Here is a 25,803-nt window from a genome sequence, read left to right as displayed (position 1 = left end):
TTTGTAGGCCTAAAAATATAAATGATTTATCAATAGGCTTAAAACACTAGGGTTGAGGGGTCGTAGGTTGATTTGATCTTAGCGCTGATAAGCGTGAAAGGAGATAGAGGTAGTGAAATGACACGATAAAATTGCGTCCAGTCATTGTACCGGGGACTAACGCTAACGACAACGCTCATTGCTCGCTGTAATTAGGGCAATAGAATTCCACAGAGTTTATGCTTACACCTAGGACTAAAACAAACTAATTGGGTGTTTAAAGACGTAGTTACGAGTTGAAGTTCTTCTAGTCGACAAAATCGCAAATCTTTGCCAGTAGTCAAGATGATGTTGATTGTCCTCCTTCGTTCAAAGTCTCAGGCTCGCTCCCGGAAATGATACTTTGGATTCTATTGCAAATCGCTCAGTTGTTTATCATCGGGACTGTATCCGTCTTTGATGAAACACAGACGCGTTTCCGATGGCCGTGGAGCAGCAATCATACCCGTAAGAAGCACTCTTGAAAAACTTAGAAAAATAAATAGTAAATTTAACTTTAAGTTTGCTCAGTAATATTATAAGTTCTTCTTCACATGCAAAAGTTTCACTGAGAGCTATTAACATTACGGGCTTCGTCGCCGTTTTGCGTCCGCTTGCTAACGCGTCACACGTAGCCTTTGACAGCGCCTCGCTAGAGGGAGATTTCCTTCTTGCGATGACGTCACTTCGTTACTAGCTCTCAGTAAATTACATATTCCGCAAAGTGACAAACTTATGGAACAACATTATAGACTTATGGTAATATCTAATACTGTAGACTATTGGGCTTAAAGGGACTTTCAAGGGAAGTGTGAGGGGTCTGAAGTCGATTCAAAAACCGTCACTGAAACGTCATCGGAGTGTAACTTTGTAAATGCGACGAACGGCGACCAAATGACGTATTTTAAAAGGACTTCAACCCCCCCCCCACAGCTCTTTATTGAAAGTCCCTTTAAGTCATAACCATAAAGTACACCGAGATAATAAATCTTATATACTTTCTATGACCAAGACTTGCTAACCCGCAGCGATTATGTATCTGGTTATATTGGATAGTATCATTTCAATACTGAACGTTTTTTTACAACAATGAGCGACAGGATTTATGAACAGTCACTATAGATTATCAGTAATGAAAATATTTTATAAACAAGAAAATAATTACCTCAAGTGTAGCGGAGTTCATCTTACCACTTTGGGTCATTCGAAAATACGTGAAAATTTCAGCATAAGTGTATAATATTGTAACATAAGTGTGACACTTCCTATTCTTCACATTCAAATTTTTTACTGAGAGCTACTCACAAGACAGACTGCATTACGGGCTTCGTCGATGTTTTGCGTCCACTTGCTAACGCGTCACACGTAGCTTTGGCTAGATGGAGATTTTCTTCTTGTGATGACGTCACTCCGTTATACTAGCTCTCAATAAAATATTCCCCAAAGTGACAAACTTATTTAAAAATATTATAGGCTTATGGTGCTACCAAGCCCAAAAGACTAAAATTTTCCAACCGATAACGTTTCGAGGTAGAAAATATTTGCCCTCTTATGATTACGACGCTCAGATTTATGCAGTTTTCTCTTAATTTGACAATAGCAGACGCTAGATAATCGGCGCTACATCGGAAGAACGTGGCTCCACAGCGCCACCTAGAATCGTTTGGTCGCAAATATTGTTATTTGTTGTATTACTTTAAAACTAAAATAGTGAGTGCAGTTGGCTCGCGTGGCATGAAGGGCTTGCCACCACCATCCTACGCAATAGTGCTTAAATGAATCATCCTACCAGGAAATCGCCAAGAAGTAATATTTTAGAGAGCCAAGACGCGCAAGGTATTGTTTATTTGGTGCTTGTGGAAAGAATGGAAACTTTTAACCAGTAAACAGAACGTCGTGTTTTTGCCGAGCCTTAATATGTCGAAAAAGCTACCTGGTTAATGGAGAACCCCATGGGAACGCTTGTTGCTGCCGTAAAGGTGGAAGTCTAGACCCTTACCCATCCCCGCTTCTCTTTGAAAACATTTTTTTTATATAAATAAAAATTATGAAAACGGATTTCCATTATTTTAACAAGAACTATATAGAAAGTGACTTGCAGGTCCTGGCACTCGGAAATATTACTTCTTGGCGATTTATTGGGTGGATGATTTATTGAAATAAATTAATTATTAAAATAATCTCCTAAAAGTCCCCCAGTGCAAAACAACGAAAAACCTTAATTAAATTTTTATTTTTTAAATATTAAAAAAGAGTGTTCTAGATAGTCGTTAAATATTTCCCATTATTTTTATATAATTAACTAATCTCCCGGTACTCCCAATTTATATTATCTTTTTTTTTATAACGTAAACCAATTTTAAATTTACAAAATGTTATTATTTGTCTTTAATTTTAATATGTTCCAATGTTTTATTAATATTGTTATTATATTGTAATTATAAAAATTGTATACAAAGAGGGCTACAGGTCACACGATGACTTGGCCCTCTTAACTCACCAAATCGTTTCACTAAATCAATAAATTGAAATTGAAAAAAATTGAAATTGAAGTCTCTAGATGACTTGGGCCTAGGGTGATGCCTTTGGGTATTAGCTTAGCTGATTATTATAATTAATCTCGATATCTGGTTAATCTTTTCAGTGAACATGGAAGATATTTGCCAACAAACAAAAAATCCAGTAGTTCGTCTTTCCAATTCTGGTTCTATGTCGTACGGCTATCTAGTAGTGAGCAAAGTATCTCAAGAAGCAACGTTGTACAGCGCCAACTGTTCGGTGAAATTCAAGGCCAATCAAGGACACGGCATAACGATGGCATTCCGAAAAATAGCCACTGACAGCTTGTGTTCCAGTTACGTACAAATCATCAACGGATATACCGATGACATCTTGAGTAATCCTTTATGTGGCACTGAATACGACAAATTAGAACACAGCTACGTGTACTCAACGACTGGCAAAAGCACTAGCCTGCGTCTAATCCTTTTTATAACGAACCAAAGTGATTTTCCAGTGGAATTCCAATTGACTGTCACATCTTTCTCCGATGGTTCGATATTTAATTCTTCGAAAGTTAGAGAAGGAAAGCCTACAGTAGGGGGGGTTAAGGTTCATTAGTTGCTGTGATTTTAGAGTACCCTAATAACAAATTATTGAAAAAAAGAGTACTGTATAGTATACGGCCTTAAAATTATAGTATGCAGTAGATACAACTATAGTCAGTTGCAGGCTAAGAAAGACAAAATATATAGTACAGTCGGCGCAAGGATACCTCAGACCATTTCCGGCCAGTCGACCGCGCGTAATTTAAATTTGACCACTTTACGGTCAATTTAAAATTTCGTGAGTTTCATCGTTTTTTCGCGCCATCTAGGAACCGAAATTGGAATCTAGTTTTTAATTTCATGTTGTCATGAGTTTAATTACTGAATGCAGCTAAAGAAGGTTCGATAATTGAAGCTCCAAATATTTTAAATAGCCCAAGAGGTTACTATAAAAAGCACGATAAAGGTTTATTGTTAAAAAGTAAAGATAAAAACATAATTTTAAACGTCTATAGCTCATTAAGACAACGTTACCCCAAAGAAAGCGTGGTAACTATTTTAAAAGAAACTGCCGATTTAACTGGTAAGACGTAGAAATAAATTAACAAAATTAAATAATTATAAATACTATTTTAAATTTAAGAATGATAGGAATGCCTTATCTTTTAAATTTGCTCACCACCACAATTATGAAATTTACAAATAAAGATTCCAATTTCGGTCTCTAGATGGCGCTAAAAGACGACAAAAAGAGCAAAATTCGAATTTGACCGTAAAATGGCCAAATTCAAATTTCGCGAGGTGGAATGACCGGAAACGATCTGAGGTATCCTTGTGCCGATTGTACTATATATTTTGTCTTTCTTAGCCTGCAACTCACTATATTTTATAATTTCACATTATTTCAACCGCAAGGGTGTTTAAACTTTCTAATGGTGGCGAAGCTACAGTCATTAATGAAAACCTATGAGCAACAAACACAAGGAGAACGCAACCCGTCAAAAGTCGTGCATTTTCTTACGTACAGTTTTCATTGGTTAGACGCTTTAGTGCCTGCTGCCGTCGGAAGGGGAAAATTCTGAAATTGTTTTATCCTCGCCCATAAATCGTTCAGCGTAATGAAATTTGTACAAAACACTAGCTGCGTTCTCCTGGTGTTTGTTGCTTCTAGATGAAAATGAACTCCGCACTCGTTAGCTATAGAGTGCTTTCAATTCGAAACTCTCGATGTCACTGATGTAAATTGCCTGTTGATAAAGAACGGTAACTGTCATGGCGGCCACTATTAACACTACAGCTGTGACGTGACAAGTTTTAACAATCGTATCAGACGAAGGCACTCTATTCCTGTAGGCATTTTTTCTCCAAGTTAAAATGAATAAAGGAATTTTTTATAGTAGGCTACGATTAGATGGCGCCACTAACTACTAGGGAAGTTAGGCTATTTCCAACAATGGGAAAGCGGGTTAAAGGTTATTGTCCTTTCCGCTTCTTTTCTATTGGGCAATGAAAAACCGTGACCTTTCACCCTCTTTCATATTGGTGGAAATAGCTTAACTCCCAAAGTACTGGGTGACTGACTACCCGAGGTGTTTATCTCCAATTAATCGTTCAAACTCGGGTGGTAAGTAGACGTTCGTGTAACTTGAAAATCCATAAATGGGTGGACAAGAATGGGCTTCCGTTTTGCCATGGCAACCGAAAATGATTTTGACAACTTAAAACCTAATTTTCCCTACGGAAATTAACGTGTATTTACCCATATTTAAAAACAAATTTCCCATTTTTCGTATATTTACCCAAATTTACGCCATTTAAGTATATTTACCCAAATTGACAGGCATTTAACACAATTTAAGTATATTTACCCAAATTGACATGCATTTAACACAATTAAGGTATATTTACCCAAATTGACATGCATTTAACACAATTTAAGTATATTTACCCAAATTGACAGGCATTTAACACAATTTAAGTATATTTACGCAAATTGACAGGCATTTAACACAATTTAAGTATATTTACCCAAATTGACAGGCATTTAACACAATTTAAGTATATTTACCTAAATTGACAGGCATTTAACACAATTTACCCAATTTACCCAATTTACCATGTTCTGAATTAAACTTTTTAATTTTGGAGAAATATTCCCCTTAAAATCTTCGATTTTCCCATGTTAATTTCCCTAGAGAAAATCTGGTATTAAGTTGTCAAAAACATTTTCGGTTGCCATGGCAAAACGAAAGCTCATTCTTGTCCACCATTTCAGGGATTTTCAAGTTACACGGAGCTCTACTTACCTTTCAAGTTTGAACGAACTCGGAGATAAACACCTCGGGTAGTGTCCTTGTTAGTGACGCCTTCTAGTCAGTGGCTACTTATAAAAATGTCCCTCATTACCTTCCCTTTTTCAGGAGATTTCGAACCGTGCGTGTCTTCCACACTATATCTGTGTCGCAACCGAAGATGCATCTCCAAACATCTTCTTTGCGATGGACACAATAACTGCGGGGATTTATCTGACGAACAAGATAATGGAGTTTGTAATGGTAATATAAGTGCAAAAGTTTATAATTTATTTCGCTTAAGTGTGTCAGTTCCCTATCTTCCGCATGCTAAATTTTTACCCAGTCATTTTAGTGGACTTCAGACTAAGCCATTAAGGCTTAATCGTAGATAAAATAACTTCGTATATAGATAGGAAACTTCAATGGGGCAAACTTGACTCTCACGAGATTGCCCTGACATCTAGTGACTGCGCCAGTTGGCTGTGTTCTCAAGAGCGTAGAATGTATTGAGGAATTTGAGGTCGGAGTTTTGGGAATAAACGTATTTTGCAAGGTAAATGTCTTCAAATATACCAGAAATAGCGTTTAAAACAAACTTGAAATCTTTACTGAATGCTATTTCTTTAGTGCAATTTTTTTAAATTTGCTCTCAGTTCAAGAAAAAGTACTTTTAATACATATAGATCGCTTAAGCCTTTGCAATTGGGATTGCGTTACACCAAGGTTCTAGTACGGACTTCGAGTAGTGCGAACTTCACCAAATAATATTATTCGGGTGCCGCCACCAGATGTCGGCCAAAACTCTGGCGTCACTTCTACAACATGAAGTTTCCTATCTATATACGAAGTTATTTTATCCAAGGAGGATTATCTATGGGCTTAATGGTCCTCTTTGTCTTGTCCACATAGTGAGTGGTTGCAGAGAATCATAACGTTTAAACTATTCGTAAAAAATCCAGCTAAAACTGGTTAAAACCACTAATAAAAAATGCTCAAATTGCTTATATCGAGCCCTCATTACTTCGAAAATGCTCAAATTGACCGATTTCAAAATTACGTTTTTGCGCGTGACAGTATCTTTACATTGTGAGGTATAGCAGGCTTATTTACCCGCTTTTATACCCTAACACGGCAACGTATTTTCACGTGCAAAATGAATTTTAAGATCCACAATTGCTTATATCTAACCCCCATTACTCCGTGAGACGACGTAGCAGACGACAAAAAGTGAAGGTTAAGTTTTAGTTTCGTTGTGGAATAAAATGCACATAATATTCTGCATTTTCATTTGAAATAAATAGTATTTAAATTTTAAATATTTCTAATTCATTTCTCAATATTTTTTTAATAAAAAAAAGTAGTTTTAACCATTGATTTTTTTTGTGTGGTTAAAACAGGTATAAACTACCGTGAAAAAATCCATGGTTAAAACTAGAGGCTTGCGCCGCCGCTAAACGCCGCCGCCGCCGGTAATATTGAACGCGCCGATTGTTCGAAATTCGGCGCACGCCGCCCTGGTTTCTTTTTTTTTCTTTATACATGTTTTTTGGTATATTAAGCTTGGTTTTCATTTACGCGAAAATAACTACATTTGAACACGACGTCGAGCGTCAAATTTTGGTTTTCGAATTTCGGTCGACGCAGAGTAATAGCATTTTCACTTAGCGTCAATAGATTCCAGCATTGCTATCTTGGCTATAGAGAGAGTCACTAATATAACCAAGGCTTATCCACATTTTAATTATCTTTAAATTTAAATGTTACTTGGTTTATCGATATGTTTTCTAAAATTGCATTATAATAATCAGTGGCGGACTGGGTCTAATATTTTTTGCTTGCTAGGAGACTAAGGGTCCCAGCTTTAACAACTATAACGCTACCATGTTTACGGAGGCCCACTTCATGAACGGTCCATGGGATCCACGCCATCGGGCAGGTTACCTCTATGGCCAATCCGAGACTGATCATAATTTTTTACTTTAAAGGGAATATAACCTCAGGTATTTGGTGTGGAACACCAACGCTTGCAGCTTTGGCCGCTCTTGCCTTTGGCATTAGAAATGTTTGGCGCCACTGTGCAGGGAAATTTGAAATATTGAAGGGGTCTTCCATAAAGATGGCTTTGCAGGTTATATTCCCTTTAAATTCAATAAATGAAGCATTCTAGACGTCCAATACATTTATAAAATCACATCATAATACATTAAATTATATTTAAATGGAAAATAACATTTCAAAATAGCAATATGTAGGTTGATAACCTTCGACAGCAAAAATGATATTATTCGTAACTCGGATTTATTTCTGATTGGAAGGCTCAGAGCGTCAGTGGCGTAGCCAGAAATTCGTCAAAGGGGGTCCAAGAATGTTATTATTAAGAGGGGTATTGAGAAGGGGGTGTCAATTTAGTATAGTCAAGGTAGGCCCAGGGGGTTGACATTGAACCATCCTTGTCTACGCCACTGCAGAGCGTTATCGTGGAGCACGACCAAAAAAATAAAAAGCCAATATCGAGCCTTCAACCGAATTTCGACCCGGCATAACTGCGAATAATTTTGGTTGTCGTTTGACGTCAGGCCAGTGGCCTACCTCGGAAGGACCATGGACTAATTAATGTACTTCGCACATTAAAAAAAATGTTTTACAAATTGAGCCAGTCCCACGTGTTTTCCAACTGCTGGGCTACATTTGTATTTTCCCTCCCCTCGCTCCTTTTCCTTCTTCCCCGGTTATCATTAGTTAGTTAGTTCCTAACTCCGCCGCCAGAGCGCACATTTAACAATCGCCCGAAGCAAATATTCGGGAACGGGGTGTCCCTGTGAGAAGTACATTAATTAGTCCATGGAAGAACTAGTACGAGTTGGTATTTACCCTTGCCCTTCTGGTCATGTGTTTTTTAAACTGTCGCTACAAAAATAGCTCTAAAATTTATACGCCGCCGGTCATTTTGGCCACGCCGAAGACGCCGCCGCCGTAGGCCTAAACGCCGGCGTAAGCCACCGCCGCCGGTATATTTTGTGTCAAACGCCGCCGCCAACCCATATCAGATCCGCGCAGGCCTCTAGTTAAAACTACTTTTTTTATTTAAAAAAATATTGAGAAATGAATTAGAAATAATTAAAATTTAAATACTATTTATTTCAAATGAAAATGCAGAAATTAATAAGCCTTTTATTCCAAAACGAAACTAAAACTTAACCTTCACATTTTGTCGTCTGCTACGTCGTCTCACAAAGTAATGTCTGGCTGGTTCTTCGTGCAAACTATTCGTTCGCGGGAACCCGTTCTCATACCTTCTGGAACTGTTCAAGCAGTAACCATCAAGAACCAAAGGCTGACCTCTCTTAAATTCGTCTGCAATGTTTTTTAGTCTAGTCAACACCTGCTTTTAAGATGGAATAAGCGCTTAAATAAACCCCTCTCTGACTGTCTTGCCCCCCTGTTGAAAAATGCTGCCAGATCTATGCATAGAAAACTCTCAGCTTTGGCAGTATAAAGATAAACCATAGACAAACCCGTTTTATGTCCAGTCGCAGCAGCACAAACTCTATAATTGGCTATGAATGATCTTTTATTTAAAGGACCAATTAATATATTCGTACAACAAGTTCTGAACTGTTTTGGTGACGTCATAGCTCAGTCCGAATCAGTTCTTTGAACGGACTCGAACTTACGAATAGTTTTCAGCTATAGGACCAGCGCGTGATAATTTGTGGTCAAATTTAGTATCTTATAGAGGGGCCTTTTCTTTTTGATCAATTTTACGTCACTACCCACGTAGTACTGTAGTAGCTAAGACATATAATTTAATAATAATTCGATCAACTGACTCATTTATGGAACAACACAAATAAGATTGTACGCAACAATTGGGGGCTTTCTCACTTGGTTATTAAAAGGTACCACCGAGCGTGCGTTGCGCGCCGTTAGTAAATACAGGGTGTTTCAAAGGGTTATGCAAAATAATCAGCTAGGCTAATACCCAAAGCACCACCTTAGGCCTTAGCGGATGGCAATGCTTTGGCTGCTCAACGTCTGTACCAGGAAAGGAACCCGAACCGGGCATCCCCGTCTCACGGACTTCTACCAATGACTACTTCCAGGGGCTAGTTGGACACACTTTGAAGCTCTGGGTGAAAACTCGGAACCACCTGAATTAATGGCTTCAAAAGTCGCTTGATGACTTAGGCCTAAGGTGGAGCCTTGGGTATTAGCCTAGCTGATTATTATTATTGTTATCACTATTATTAATTTTACACTAACAAGGAGTATAAATGAACTATTCACAGTGATCGCACCTTCCAATGGTTTCAGCACTGGAAGTTACGTAGGAATACTGGTCTCTCTTTTGATATTGGTTCTGATTTTCTTGTTTATCGTCGTGCCACGGCCCCCAGATCGAAGATTCGGATGGCTGAGATCTTTTCGAAGGAGAAGAGTTCCACGCAGAAATAACCCCTTAGATCCCAATCACCGTCCAAGAAGTAGATCCACAAACTCATCCGAGCAAACTGTGGGAGTGGCAACCTTATCGCTGTCCGTGCCTATTCGTTATTTACCATCTAGCCCTGATGTTAATCGTACTACGCCTCAGTTGCACGACCCACCACCGAATTACAATAATCCAGTCTTTCAAAATGACGAAAATCCCCCTCCTTACGCCGAAGCCGTCAGAAATTCAAAGTTCAGTCGACGATCCAGATCTCATTAAACAGTTAACGAAATTGGTAATAAGGTCAAAAAGGGTCCCCAAGCTAAAACGTATCTGGAAGGACGTAATTTAGGCTTTGGTGTCGCCACCTCCTAAGTCATCTCATTGCACGAATTCAGTGACTACACATTCTTTAAAGAAAATGTTTATAGTTACGTTACAAATAAAGGGATTTAAGAACAAACTTTCGTCGCTAATGGCATAATCAACCAAGAGGTCCTCTAAGTAGACGACGCCTGATTATGCCATTGCTAGACTAGCCTGGACAATAAGTATTTATCAGTGATAGTCTTGTCTGGACCATAAGTATTTATTGCATTGATAGTCTAGTCTGGAGAGTAAGTATTTATTCCATTGAAAGTCTAGTCTGGACAATAAGTATTTATTGAATTGATAGTCTAGTCTGGAGAGAAGGTATTTATTCCATTCAAAGTCTAGTCTGTACAATAAGTATTTATTCCATTGGTTGACTAGTCTGGACAATAAGTATTTATTCCTTTAGTAGTCTTGGCAACGCTTGTTTACATAACGTCTGATTAGAGAACTTCTAGCTCGGTTTCTTCTAAGGTCCCTAGTGTGTCAGTGTGAAACTGAGATTTAGAATGACAACACATGTTTCGTGGACTAAGTTATTAGGCCTAATGCGTGCTCTTTGCCATGTCGTCATAATGAGCGCGTACAAGGAATCGTAGAACCGGCGCTTAATAATAGGTTTTAGAGTTCCATATTTTGCTCACTAGAGGCGCTTGTCGTCTTGGGTATGGATTCAATTCTACGTCACTCTACAAGTAGTTATTAGGAATTATTTCGACTAACTGACACACTTATGAAACGTAACTATAGACTTATGATTAAGGGTAGTAGCATTGAAAATGTCTTGTCATTATTTTACCATTTGAATAGTTGATTACGGAATTACTGTCGTCGAAAACTAGGGTGTTGAGTGTATGATTAGTGCGTACTTCAAATTTTGCTACTTAAGTATCACCACCGACTGAACAAAATTGAAATTGGGTGAAGAAAAGGAATTTTAAAAAAAGCTGGTAACGCTGCTATAACGCTTCGAATCGTTTAAAAAGAATTAAGTTGCTCGTGCATCGACAACTTTTGTCGATGGCTCGTGTTCGGGTAAAAGGAAATAAAATAAGTGTCTCGTTGCGCCATCTAACGACGGCTAATGGAATCAATATTTTTTAAACGTGTACATAGTTGTGGTAGACTGAATAAAGAATACGAAGCGCCATCTAACGAATTTTAATGTTTTATTATATTAAAAAACTTTTGTTGAAATATTAGGATATTATTACCAATACAATAGAATATTATGATTTAGTTTATTCCTTGTATGTAGGTTGGGTTGGCACAAAACAGCTTAATGACGAACAAGTTGCACTGAAAACCGAAAGTGCTTTTACCTCTCAATAAATATATTCTGTTTATATAGTCCCTGAAAAAATGTTTGAGTGAAATTTTTTAAGTAAAACAATTTAAAAATTTTATGTTTTGAAGTTGAGAAATTCCAACATTCTACAGCGCCTGTGTAAACTATACCTTATTTATATTACACGTTGTAACATAGGTTAAAGCTGTTCACAGTTAAAAAACGCGTTCGTTTAGTTCGTTCATCGACTAAATATCGTTATACAATTGAAGTCAGGTAAATACATTCTTCTATATACAAAATCTCAAAAGGGTAAAGGTTATGGGAGTAAATAAGATTTTTTAAAAGTCATGGATGCTAGTAGCTTGATTGACTATTTATATATTTCCAAAAGTTTATTGATCTGTCTGATATTAAACAGTATTTGTCTTTTAGAGTGTATAAAGATTTGTTGTTCACCTTTTATATGACGATTGACCACCTTAACAGTCTTATTTTATTAATGCCAATTTATTAGAGCTTTTGGGTCGCTTCAATACATTCATGACATGAATTCCCTATAAATCTTATTGACACTTAAAAAAATATCTACCTTATTACGTAGTTCAAATATACACCACAAGGGGGATTAATACGGTATGTAACTTCCAGGTATCAACGGCCCGGAATCAATTTCACCAGCTAATTTTAGCCAAATAACCCGAACGGATAGAAATAACTAAGAACCATGAAAATATTAACTGCTGGCACCATGATGTTGTACTTTTCAAACTGAGGAAATTGTCTGGCGTTCTTATGAGCGATTATGTTACATAAGATCAGGCTTGGACATAAGGCACTAGTCACGGCATTTGACTGCTACATTAATGCTCTGACAACTAAAATTAATCGAAATCTGGGGGCTCCCTAGTCAATTGGAAAGTTACCTCCAAAATGTCTGCCTCCATCGATTGCTACAATCTAGGAGCAACAAACACAGTCAGTAGCGGCGCCAGCAATAGGCCGGGGTAGGCCTGGGCCTACTTGAAATTTTGGTAGGGGCCTCCAAAATTTAATATATGAGCCTCCAAATTATTTAATATAAAAAAATTCTGTAATTTGTTTGCGAAATAATTTATTTATTTATTAATTATCCAATATTCAATGCGAGTGATTGGCTTAACGACACTGCTGTTTTTATTCCTTTTAAAGGTACGGGTAACTTTTCTTTGACAGTAGTTTATTTTTTAGTTCTTCGTTAGTGTACCTACGTAAAGTTGTAAGTTCTGATGTAAGGGATGTACATGCGAAGTACCGAAGGAATGAATGTAAATTGATAGACTAGAATTCAGTGGTAGAAATAAGTAAATAACCACTCATTTGTTAAGGATCAACACACTCAGTTTTAAGTAATGTTTAAATTCATAATTAACTCTAATTTTTCGTCGCGTACCCATTTTACCCAAAAATTTCACCACTTGCTTCAAAAAAATTAAATGATCCACGTGGATGGATTTGAAAAAATTGTGGTGGGGGGGGGGGGGCCTGGACCATAATTTTGGTGGGGCCTACAAATGGTTGGCCTACCTCCCCAAAAATCCTGGCGCCGCTACTGAACACAGCCAGTTTGGCTAAGTATAAAATAAACAAGACGTACGACGGTCAGAATACACACAATCCTTCTAATGTGTTAAGTTTGTTTGAGCTATTCACAGCAACCTGCAACGCCGGTATCGCAACCAAAATATATCCACGGTCACACAGATATACATATTTACACTTATTTGTTACTTCTAGTCATACTTTGAAAGCATCGAAAATTCCTTCGATCAGTGTCACTTTTATTTTTTACTTCTGATCACACTTATTTGTTACTACTAGTCAGCCGTTGAGTGTCACACTTATTTCTTCTAGTAACTTATTAGTTACTTCTGATCACACTTGTTTGTTACTTCTGGTCATACGCCGAAGACTAGGTAGATCAGTGTCATACTTAATTGTTACTTCTGCTCATACGATGAAAGCGCGGCCCACTCTGAACGGCCTTGAAAATCGCCAGAGGGAAACGGGCGCGTAGACCTCTATAAACACGCGGATTTACAATGTTGGAAATTGCGGGAGTATACGCTACCCAAAAAAACTTACTTAGAATTAAATTTAAGGAACGTATTTGTAATTCTAGGTGAAATGTAAACCACAGCTATTCAAAAATATAACTTTCATGAAAATCGGACTTAAATTAAGGAACGTTATGTCGACTTTCAGGCGGAAATATAAAACCACGAACATTGGGGTCCCGTAAATAACCCCGAAAACTATACTTACATTTAATATTTACTGATATAACCGAAGTTGTAGTTCAACTGAATCCTAACCTATCTAACAATATTTTTTTTAACGTTATCGGACTTAATTTTAAAGAAAATATCAACCACATAAAGGAAATCACCGAAAATAGTAAGTTGGGCAAATGCTAAACTTCTTGGTGTGTTAAGTTTGTTTGAGCTATTCACAGCAACCTGCAGCGCCGTTATCACAACCAAAATATATCCACGGTCACACATATATACAAATTTACACTTATTTGTTACTTCTAGTCATACTTTGAAAGCATCGAAGATTCCTTCGATCAGTGTAACTCTTATTTTTTACTTCTGATAACACTTATTTGTTACTACTAGTCAGCCGTTGAGTGTCACACTTATTTCTTCTGGTTATACGACAAAGACTAGTTCGATTAGTTTCATACTTATTTGTTACTTCTTATCACACTTATTTGTTACTTCGGATCACACTTATTTGTTACGTTGAGTGTCACACTTATTACTTCTGGTCATACGCCGAAGACTAGGTAGATCAGTGTCATACTTAATTGTTACTTCTGGTCATACGTTGAAAGCGCGGCCCACTCTGAACGGCCTTGAAAAACGCCAGAGGGAAACGGGCGCGTAGACCTTTATAAACACGCGGATTTACAATGTTGGAAATTGCGGGGGTCCGTATACGCTGAGCAAAAAACCTTACTTAGAATTAAATTTAAGGAATGTTTTTACAATTCTAGGTTATGTGTAAACCACAGCTATTAAAAAATATAACTTTCATGACAATCGGACTTAAATATGTAGATTTTTAGGCGGAAATATAAAACCACGAAAATTGGGGTCCCGTAAATTACCCTGAAAACTATACTTAAATTTAATATTTACTGATATGACCGAAGTTGTAGGTCCGCTGAATCCTAACCTATCCAATAATATTTTTTTTAACGTTATCGGACTTAATTTTAAACAAAATATCTACCACATAAAGGAAATCACCGAAAATAGTAAATAGGGCAAATTCCCAACTTCTTGGGCTCCGATTTGAAAACTTTATGACTCTTCTAGTTATAACCGTTGAAGAGGTATGCGTGACACGGCGCCATCGGCGGCATCGGCGGCAACGGCTACACTGTACGTGAGACTAATACACACAAATTCTTAGGATTGTGTGTAAAAACCTCCATACAGGAGAGAAAAATTCTCCAATTTCCTCCTAAACTGATAGAGAAATTCTCCTAGGCTTCGACTAAAGATTTACGGTAAAATAAATAGTTCTTTTTATAAACTAACGTGGCCTTCTTGTTGAAATGTTGCTCTTACGTCACAGTCTCTTACTTTGACAAGCCTACTAGCGCGCGCTACAGTCGCGAGGAATATAGCTTTTTCTAGAGCGCGTGCAAATCGCTCGTGTGAAGAATACACTAATAAAGCTGGGTCTTGTGACGTAAGAGCAACATTTTAACAAGTTGGGCAAGACCACTTTTTATTTTATAAAATCAACTATTGGGGTGGGATTTTTAACCGTCAATAAATGACATAATGACACATGAACGCCATTTTCGCATTATAAAACCGGTTTTGTACGGTGGTCAAAGAGTCTTCGGCGTTAAAATTTTACGACCTCCTATCGAATTTTTGCTTCCAACTATCGAAACCTCGAGAGTCAGAGTCTACAAAGCATCCTGTTTGTCCTCCAACGGTCCTAACTGTCTCCTAGAAATAGGAGAAAACCTCCTAATTTGGACACACTGAACACCGCACCCCACACAAGGGGAACGCAACCCGTCAAAAGTCGTGCATTTTCTTGAGCACAATTTTCATAGGTTAGATGCTTTAGCGCCTGCTGCCGTTGGAAGGGGAAAATACGAAAATTGTCTCGTTCAGCGTAAAGGCTCGTCCAATGAAATTTGTACACAACACAGCGTTAGCGTGTTTAAAGGCTAGCTGCGTTCTCTTTGTGTTTGATGCTCCTAGATGCCATAGTCCTATGACGGCCACCGTTCATGACGAGCTGCATCAAAGCTGGCCGTCATAGGACAACACAGCGACCGATGGAGGCCGACATTTTGGAGGTCAGGTGCCGGAAGTGGGTAAACGCTTAGTTACAAAACCATCAATTCGAGAGCTTTCTGATTTCGAATCTAGGTTGCCAGGTTTATAATAAAGAGGTTAAGCTAGCACCAGAAGATGTCCTGAAACGTGTAGAAGGTGCAGGCTGTATACACTAAGGTACTTCTACAATCCTACGAGTTCCCCCTACACGTTTTCGGTCGGTAGCTTAACTTGTCTATTATCTTTGATCCAATAGGCTTTTCCATAAAATATTTCTACGTGCTTTCACAGTTTTTTCTACGTCACCCACCAGCAATTTCGATCAAACTAAACCAAAAGTTGGCTATACTTTATCCGGTAAGATTTCTCCAAACATTATGCACGGAGTTCAGGTTAGGCTTACAAGTGAATTTGGAGTTCAAACTGATTTAATTTTTTTCGCTACTAATTAAATTAATTATTATTGCAATACTCATATCAACTCTGTGAGAGTATTATTTAATAGCTAGTATTTTATGATAAACAACAATCTTTACTTTACACTAAAGTACTCTGGCTGTCAATCAAATGTTAAGCCTTAGTTCACGAGACTATAAACTGTTAAACATCATCGAAACCGTACAATTTTTTTCGTTATTTTAAATATTTAAATCTTTTCCTTTCAGACTAGTTAAGTAAACTAAATACTTTTATACCTTAAACTTTTGATATAACAAATTTAACAATATCACTTGGATTAATTTTAATCCGCCGTGTTTTGTAAATACTTACACTTGGTAGCAGACGACATGTCGACCTACCCGAGCTCAACAGCAGTGTTGTCGCTAGGTATTTTCTGGATGTACCTGGTCCTTTACAGAATACGGGAAAGTACTTTTTGTACTTTTGCTATAAAAACAGGGCGCTACCTATTTCTGTATATTTTTAATACTAAAAAGTTTAAATAGATGGTGGTTAACTTTATTTTCTCAGAAAGGTTTCAATTTTAAATTGATATGTGGTACAACCAAATTTTTGTGACTTTGAACATGTGAGTCTCAAAAGCCTAATTTTATATATTATTTTAAATCTAATCTAGGGACAAGCTTCTTAAAAGTCGTTTTTCTCATAATTTTACGGTTTTGGAAGAATCACCAATAGAAAAATACCAAATCTTAAAACGTACCTAAATCCCCTTAAAAATCCGAAAATGTACCCATGAATGTACCTTTGTACTTAGCATTTGAAGTTGTACCGAAAATGTACAATTGTACCAATTATGGCAACACTGCTCAACAGTAGAGTGTTGTCGTCTGATACGATTTTGAAAACTTATAACGTCACAGCTGTAGTGTTAATAGTGGCCACCACGACAGTTAGTTTTTTATCAATAGGCAAATTACAATGGTGACGTCGCAGGGTTTCAGACTACAACACTCTGTTGAGCGAGGGTAAGAACTAGTAGTAATATATATAACCAAGAATGTATTTATTTATACTCAGGGAGAATGAATATTTCGAGATTATTTTTAGCGTTTCTCCAATTCAACCCGTTGTGGCCCCCGGTATGCTCCTCCGCTTTAATAAAATCAAATAATACTGCAATCTCATTGGTTCTTAAAAATTACGTTTTTCGACGTGATTAACGTTCCTGCGAGGACGCAAAAAATAAGACCGCCTCCTTTTTCCTCCCCCCCCCCCCTAGCGTGACGGGGTTAGGGGCTCAACGTGTCCGTCGATAGTCTCGACATTTTCATTCTCCCTGAGTATAAATAAATACATTCTTGATATAACGTTGATTTAAATCATTCTTACAAGAAAAATTATTTCCTCCTCTTACCGTAATGAACATTTTATGGAAAGGTCTATTATAGAGCAGCCATTTTATACTCCCACATTCGCGACGGTACTGCCACCTTTCGAAACTTTTGGTTACCAATAAAAATAAGGTACTATGCAAATTTTAAAATTAGATGAACTCTGTTATTTTTCACACATGTATTGTAAATCTTGGAAGAATACAATTGTAGTGAGAGCATTGCAGTGAATAGCGTAAACCAGGTTGAATGAGGTAAAATGTTATTTCATTGAAATCATTTTGGGGGTATGTAAATTATGGAGTATAGCACTGCAAAAGAATATTCATTTATTTTAAAGTGCCTTGCGGCCTTTGAGATTTAAAAGATGGATGATTAGCCAAATGTCATGTTTTGAAGTTATACAATGATCTTATCTAGGTAAAATTAATCCAGGTCCTTTTTTACGAGCGTCAATTTGTGGTAAAGGGTTATCCATACATTGATCGAAAAATGTACCAAATTTTGATTTTTGAACGAGACCTTTAACGCAACCTGAAGGTCCAGCCTTATGAATCAATGCAAAATCTACACACGTTATTTGGTCATCTCCATCACAGTCTTTAGCGTATCTTAACATATAGCCTCTTACAGCTTCGTCCGCACATGGTCTTTGCAAAACACAATTTTCAAAGTTTGAAAAATCATCTAAAAACAAAATGGCACAAAAATTGATAAATATTATCAAACAGGTGGTGATTATGTTCAAAGACCTTTAAAATTTAAATATTTTACTTACCAATACTAGAATTTGATCCTGGTTTACCAGCATCACTCCAATAATAGTAGGAAATGAAAAAAGGGCCGCAGAGTGTGGTTCTACTTTGAGGTGAGCCCTCAACTTTGCATGGTACATTGGTACTACATCCAGTCGCTGCCTGTAATTTCAAATTGATTTGTGGGTGTAAAATTAAAGAATGATAATCTTTATTTGGATGTGCAAGAGAAATATACCTGACAAATACAATCGAGACACTCCAGTGTTAAATCTTTAGTTTTTCCTAATTGTCTGTTTGGATTTGCAAAAGGTGGTCTTGGTCGAGGAGTGGCTCTCTTACTTACCCTGTTCGGGGTCAAATAACTTTCTGAAAAAATATTTTATAAATTTTAAATAAGGCTGTTTAGACATGAGATACTGCATAACAAACTTTATTTTTCAATTTAACTAATTCACAAATTCCCTAGAACAATAGTTTATTGAATTTTATGGTAACAGTTTGAGTTCTAAGTTAATAAATATAACTGCTCATTTATTTGAAATCTTCAATTTCTTGCACAGGGAGTGTCATGGTCTAGCTACAGGGCTGCCCCCCATTTTCTTTGTTACAAAATCCTCTCACAACCCAAAATAATTTTCAATGCCCAAGAAGCATGACCTTATTTATATCAAAGTCTTTCCAATAACCATGGCATATATAGTAGTATAATTTCACCCAGCCATAAGGCTAATTTCCAACAGCCCAAAAAATGCCTTGATGGCTAGCTTTACCTTTTTTATATATAGTTTTATTTTATTGATAAAATAATTATTTTGCGTCGACGCACTCCGTCGCAGCGTTTTTTGCTTAGCGGACACCAGCCTTTACTCAACCTTAAACTAAACTTAACCAGTGGCATAGCGTTAAATGTGTACGGGGAAGGGGGGGTTGGAGAAATTACTTTAACAATAGGCCTAGGAAAAGCACAGAAAATAAAGAATGGAGTAGAAATTTCATGTTAGGGTTAATCCCTCCTATGCCTCGCTCGTCTAGAGACTTGGCACTATGTCGTCATAAGACGTCATCCATGCTTTATCCTACAGATAAGGGGGGGGGGGGATTATTTCCTAGTTAAATCTATCACTTAAGTGACTATGACGTTAGGCATAATGTAATAATAATAATAAATTATTTAACTTTTTGGGCCCTCATACACTAATAAAAAGCAACGTACCTTTCCAACCACCAACTGGGGTTCGCATATCTACGATAGACGTAGCGAACGCAATTAAATTGAGTATCAAAATCGAAATAACTAACTTGAAATCCATTACCACAAACTATTTTAACTGAACCAAATTTCTCAGTCCCCGAGGCTGTATCTGTCAAAAGTGACCGTAGTGACGCTGCGGCTAAGCGCTAAAGGAAACTTTCCTAATCGCGAAACCCCTGGCGGATCGTCTCAAGCTCTGTTTTAAAATACTTCGCCACAATCAACCGGGAAAACACAGCATATTTCCAGTTTTTCCGAAAATGAAAGTGCACGTAATTTCAAGGCTAGGGTCGTAAAAAACAACCGCGTCGTAACTCCAAGAAACAAGAATTATGACTTCACGGATGGCCTAACATCCATTTCAAGTGATGCGTACACATTCTGGGAAATTATTGCGTATTAATTATAATTCGGCAAGCAGGATTTTATAAATATTAGGAAATAATTTGTGTTGTGGAATTGTTTTTTTTTTACGTTTCTGTTAATTTGACATTATCATATTTCATATGACTGTACCAGTGATTTGATTAGAAAAATTCTATCTGATTTTTTGTTCTTTCGATGGCACTTCGAAATTTCGTTAAAAAACCCATGTATATTTTAATGGCCTATTTAAAAGCAATATAAAGTTCCATATTTATTACTGTAGAATAAAGATATTTTTTAATTATACGATATAGATAAACTACTCAATAATTTACTTGGTATTCATTCATATGATAAAAATAAATATGAAGTTTTTTAAAAGGATTTTCAAAATAATGTACTTTTTGTCGATTATACACCAGCATAATACGTTTTATACTGACCTTGAGAACCATACAACGGGTAGCGTTGCCAGGTCTCTGAAATAAAATAATATTACCAAGGTCATGAAATTATCGATTTCAGAAAGATAATTCGCTACCGAAAACTATCGCCATTAAAACCTAGATAGGTAGCGGCTAAAGCAGACGCTATTAGTTTTTCCTCATCAATATTCGTAAATTTGCCTTTATAAATAATGATACTTACATTTTATTATAATTTTCGCATCGTTTGCTTATATTTAGATAAGTTTATTTAAGAAAAAACGTTCTAATAACTTTAAATTTGTCTGTAGCACAGTAGCAGACGCTAAATCATAGGCGCCACCTAGACTTGATTCGGTCATTAACTATCGTACACCTGAATATTGGCGGTAACTTTGAATTTTGTCGTTGCACTTCGTCGAAGATATAATTTATGTTAAATTAAATTTTTTAATGACCCTTAAATGAAATTGATCATTTTGGAAAAAAATATTAAAAATATATTAGTTGTAATTCGAAAATTATCGTATATTATCGTACGCTTAGGACGAATAGCGTACAATATAATATGCTATTGAAATTATCGTACTTTCCCAAAGTTTACACGAAATTACCGTACTTTCCCAAAATTTACACGAAATTATCGTACTTTCCCAAAGTTTACACGAAATTATCGTACTTTCCCAAAATGTAAACGAAATTATCGTACTTTCCCAAAACTTAATCGAAATTACCGTACTTTCCCAAAATTTGCACGAAATTACCGTACTTTCCCAAAATTTACACTAAATTATTGTTATTTCCTAAAATCAACACGAAATTATCGACATTTGTTATTATTATCGTACGTTTGGCAACCGTGACATAGGCGGAAGGCTGGAGCGATTCTCGTTCCTGATTGGTTGCGATGTAACCCCTTTTCCATGCCAAAACTGAAGTAGTTCGCGGGAAATTGATAAGCGTACTTCTTAAGTTCTTTGAAGTTTTAAATTAATTTAAAGTTGAGTTTAATCGATTAAGGCGTTGAACGGAAAAGAAAACGTTTTCTGAAAAATGAAATTTCGTTGAGACCGATGAAAAAACGTGACGTAGGATCTAGTTAAAAGCCAAAGGGTGGCCTCCTGGTGTGTGTGTAAAGGCTTAACTAAAATTCAAAGCTAAACAAATATTTTAGATAAAATATTGGAAATGCTCATTATTTTAATAGTTTTTCTGACACATGTACAGTTGGACGAAGATGGTTCTTTGACCTCATACCCCAGCGTGACCTCAGTGACCTATGACTGCAGTTCAGGCTTATCTTTGTTATGAAAAATACCATTCTAAAAGCTATTTTTAAAGCCAATAGATGGCGCCATTATTCCTAGGAATATAATACTGCGTACCTGGAACATAAATTTGTATTCCCCATCACTAACTCGCTGTTTTAGCTTCGGCAACGCGAGAGCTATACAATTTCGGACACACGAGCGTAGCACCATCGTAAAAATAGGCGGAATTTTTTGTCACTATAAATTTTGCCTACTTTTCATTCTATTCACAACGATTTTTTGTACAAGCTGAAACATGAATATTCTACCTGGATTCTACGAAACTAACTTGGAGATGTTTATTTAATTTGAAGACAAAATAAATATATCTTTAAGTCGATTTTAAGACCTGCACGCATTTCTAACCAAGCCCCAACGAACACGCGGACGAAATTTTGACTATGGTGTCCGCTAGGTGTCTCTAGTATCTTATGTCCGAATTCCCACATTGCCAGGCCTAGGAATCCCATATTTACCCCCCCAGTATTTCCATTCTCCTAGATTATTCACTTGTGGTTTTACTGTGTTCTTTGACCAAAGTTATACACTTTTTACGCTAAATTAAACTATTTCCTTGTTCTGGTGCAGATAATTACTCCATACCGTGAACTATTCGTCAAAGTCAGAGTATTGAAGCTACACTTTTTACTTTAAAAAAAAAAACTGAAAAAAGAACCGTCTGCTTTTCCAGAATTTTCTGCTTAAATGACCACAGTTAAACAGCCATTTAAAAAAAAACACACATTTTCGGCTCGAACTATTCGCCACTTTAGAATCGGAGTAAAATGACGTCGTAGGGTAATTAAATTATGAATAAGGTAAAACAATGGTAATGTGACGTCGTAGGGTAATTAAATTATGAATAAGCTAAAACAATGGTAATATGACCGTTAATTTTATAAATGCAGTATTTCGTCAGAATATACCTTCGAGGCAGTTACAAATTTTTTGACCTCGAAGGTCTTCGTTTCTTCTTAGTAAAATTAACGGTCCTATTACCATTGTTTTACTTTATTCAGAATTCAATGACCGTTGGTGGCTTCTCGTTAAAATTACTGCTCTTACTACACTCCAGTCCCACAACCCGAGAAAAGTAAACCAACTTATTTGGTATTTTCTGTCGTTAATAGGGTTCAAAATATAGTAATATTATAAATTGAATATTAAAGCAACATTGAAATATCCTTATTCACTGAATAAACTGGTTTGTTTAAAATTTTCGCCAATAAATGATTTGGGTCCCTTGCCCCTTCAAGTACTCAAAAGGGAGAATAAATCTTAGGAACATGGGATGAATTTTCCCAAAATCACCGCTTAAATTCAGTGCTAGTGGAGGGAGTAGATAATATAGATCTACCACTTCCAAAAAATTGGCCTCCGTCGGTTGCTGTAGGGCGCTATCTATAGCCAGTGCCGTAGCTGAGAACTCAGAGCCCCCCCCCCCTCGCAAAAATCTCTAAGAGGCCCCCCTTTTAATACCCAAGGCACCACCTTAGGCCCATGTTCCGAAGTGGTAAATGTCAGGTGTCAAATAATGTGGCAAAAATGGGTAAATACCGACATGGCGAATAATACTTTTACTGGCTAATACGAATGGGTAATAAGGAATTTTAATAAAAATACAAACATACCAAAGAAAAAATATATTTGTGCTATTTTAGACAAATATACTGGATTAGTTGCCAGGTTTTGGGCTAGAAACTCAATTATAGCCCAATCTAGTTATTTCTTTTGGCTATTTTTCAACGATTTTTCCTGAGTTTGAATTCGTCTGCTATATATCTTTAAGGGATTTTTAAAGGTTCTTTTGAAAAAAACTCAAACATTATCTCACATGTAAGTGATGCTACATATCTAAAAGATATTATTTACATCATTTAAATGCATTTACGGATTATTAGTAACTATTTGTCACTTTTTGCCATATTTACCACTTTTTGCCACTTACAAGGGTTCAATGTAATTTACTTCGGAAATCGTTCCAAGTTTATTTTTTTGATTGGAGTAAGTTAATATGTCCCTTACTAATAAATTACTAATAAAATTTACAAATAATTTTAATTATTAATTTAAATCATTTTACATTTCCGCAAAGAAACTAATAATCGGTAATAGTTAGTGTAGGGAGCTGTTGGCTCGCGCGGCTTGCAGGGCTTGCCACCAGTGCCCACCACCCTCCTATGCATTGTAACCCGGCCACCTGAATTAAAGGCTTTAAAAGTCCCTCGATGACTTAGGCCTAAGGTGGTGCCTTGGGTATTAGCCTAGCTGATTATTATTATTTTAATATTATTACAATTCGTAAGAGGGTGGTGGCAAGCCCTTCATTCCACGCGAGCCAACAGCTCCCTACACTATTACCGGATTCACCTATTACTGAATGTAGAAGAGATTAAATAATTTGCAACTGAAGGCATATTCAATTATGAAATATTACGTGTTTTAAATCATGACGTACTTTATATTGTAGGTGGAAATTTCTATCGCCTTAGAAATCCAAGATGGCCGAAGCAGCAGTTGCTGAGACAAATACGGACAAAGTAATATTGCAAGTATTCGGCCAGGCTTCAGGAGTCGGAAGAACACAGTTCGTGCGGCTGGACGTGATCTCTTCGTTTCTCAAAGTCAAACCAACGGTTGCTTCCATTTGGATATCGCAAAAGCATACCAGGAGTTTAGATTTCAACGACTTCCTAACCAGCGTCCTCTCTCGCCACCCTGGATTATTCCCGATGCTGGAGATATCTCTAAACGACAAAATTTACGTCCCTGTCAGGTCGAGGGTTCAAGTACAGAACTACGTCCAACAGCTAAGCTTGGGAGAAACCACGACCGTTTGTCCTCTGACCGATGACCTCTTTTACCTCGAGCTTTACATACACGAAAACACCGTTCATTTACTGCGCGCTTTCCACAAGGTAATTACCGAAATTTCCCAGGAAACGGGGAAAACCTGGATCGAGCTATCCGCTTTAAGCAGTCATACGTATTTACGACACAATTTTGACGATCTTCAACTGAAAGCGCTTTACGGTTGGTCCCCCGTGAAGAATTTTATCATCGGGCATCCATATCTATTTAATTTCACCCGAATTGAAGGCGTGAACAACGTTTCTTTGAAACCAGGAGTTAATCTCGACAAGTATACGTATCAAATCAAACCACCGGAAGCCAGGCCTCTACTTAACAAGACGGTACAACGCGAATGTTTTGCGGACAAAACAAATGTCGCCACTCAGCCTGAACTTTCCTCCTCGGCTAATATTGAGCAAAGTATATCATTGCAACGTTCACAGGGAGACGCCACTCAACCCAAGCCTGTCGCTAAGTCGCAGGAACCAATTACGCCAGACGCTACGCGACCCAGAGTTATAGCGAATTCGCCACAAGGATTTGAAGCGTTGCTAGCGCGGGAAACGGAATGTCTGCTATTTTTTCAGTATCGGGTTTTCATTAATCCTAAAAGACGCGTACAATTTTCGAAGATGTGGAATGCAGTGAAGTTCAACGGCAATTTTAGAGTGAAAAGTTATTTAACCGAGGACAAATTGAAAAAGTTCGTTTTGCGCCATCACCAGGTCTTTCCGATTATCTCGCTCGATGGTCGAGAGTTCATCCACTCCACGGTCGAAGAAAAAGACTTCCATCTCTACATTAATCGTGATTTGCCCAGTAAAGTCCGAAGTATGGCCAAGGACTTGGACTACTGGAAGGCTTCCGGCACTTCGCCCCTCAAAGACATAGAAATAGGCCAAGATGGAAAGGGCTACAACGTCGATCTGAAATGTTTACTGTTCCTAAGAGATCACGTATTCGTAGTTCCAGACCGACCCGTCAGTTTCGTCAACGTGAGATGTCTAATGAACGAATATGCGAGCGATGACATCAACGAACGGCTGGCCATGCGGAAGTTCGACCATTTCATGATGGTCGAACACGTACGAGTCTTTCCCAGGATCTTCACGGGCGACAGCGACTTGGTCTCCAGAATGGTGTCCGAAGAGGACTTCGATAAGTACCTCAGACGTCTTTCTTAAAACCCATAGCGGAGAACTTACGAAATCCCCAAATTCTTCAACTGGTTTTGTTACTT

The 25,803-nt window shown here is 37.3% G+C and overlaps 2 protein-coding genes across 3 annotated transcripts; one reads left to right on the top strand and one right to left on the bottom strand.

Annotated features, from left to right (window-relative positions):
* The first annotated feature begins 335 nt into the window (after positions 1 to 335).
* LOC149926798 (uncharacterized) lies at positions 336 to 11,290 on the top strand. 2 transcript variants are annotated; one of them, XM_090158928.1, is made up of 5 exons: positions 336 to 486; positions 2,663 to 3,070; positions 5,486 to 5,620; positions 9,649 to 10,086; positions 10,974 to 11,290. In XM_090158928.1, the coding sequence occupies exons 1-4, from the start codon at positions 375 to 377 to the stop codon at positions 10,068 to 10,070; spliced, it is 1,077 nt and encodes a 358-aa protein (XP_090015054.1). In that variant the 5' UTR covers positions 336 to 374; the 3' UTR covers positions 10,071 to 10,086; positions 10,974 to 11,290. The 2 variants fall into 2 exon arrangements, with proteins under 2 accessions (XP_090015054.1, XP_090015053.1); XM_090158927.1 differs by lacking the exon at positions 10,974 to 11,290 and having other exon boundaries at positions 9,649 to 10,437.
* Positions 11,291 to 17,911: 6,621 nt separating this feature from the next.
* LOC149926797 (uncharacterized) lies at positions 17,912 to 19,750 on the bottom strand. The gene is made up of 4 exons (XM_090158503.1): positions 19,571 to 19,750; positions 18,593 to 18,723; positions 18,378 to 18,516; positions 17,912 to 18,286 (listed from the first exon to the last, which is right to left on the bottom strand). The coding sequence occupies exons 1-4, from the start codon at positions 19,665 to 19,667 to the stop codon at positions 18,012 to 18,014; spliced, it is 642 nt and encodes a 213-aa protein (XP_090014629.1). The 5' UTR covers positions 19,668 to 19,750; the 3' UTR covers positions 17,912 to 18,011.
* Between the last annotated feature and the right edge of the window lie 6,053 nt (positions 19,751 to 25,803).

This window comes from Leiobunum rupestre, chromosome 9 (genome assembly GCF_980474605.1).
Source record: "Leiobunum rupestre chromosome 9, qqLeiRupe1.1.hap1, whole genome shotgun sequence".
Taxonomy (NCBI): Eukaryota; Metazoa; Arthropoda; class Arachnida; order Opiliones; family Sclerosomatidae; genus Leiobunum; species Leiobunum rupestre.
This window is presented reverse-complemented; position numbering and strand designations above follow the sequence as displayed.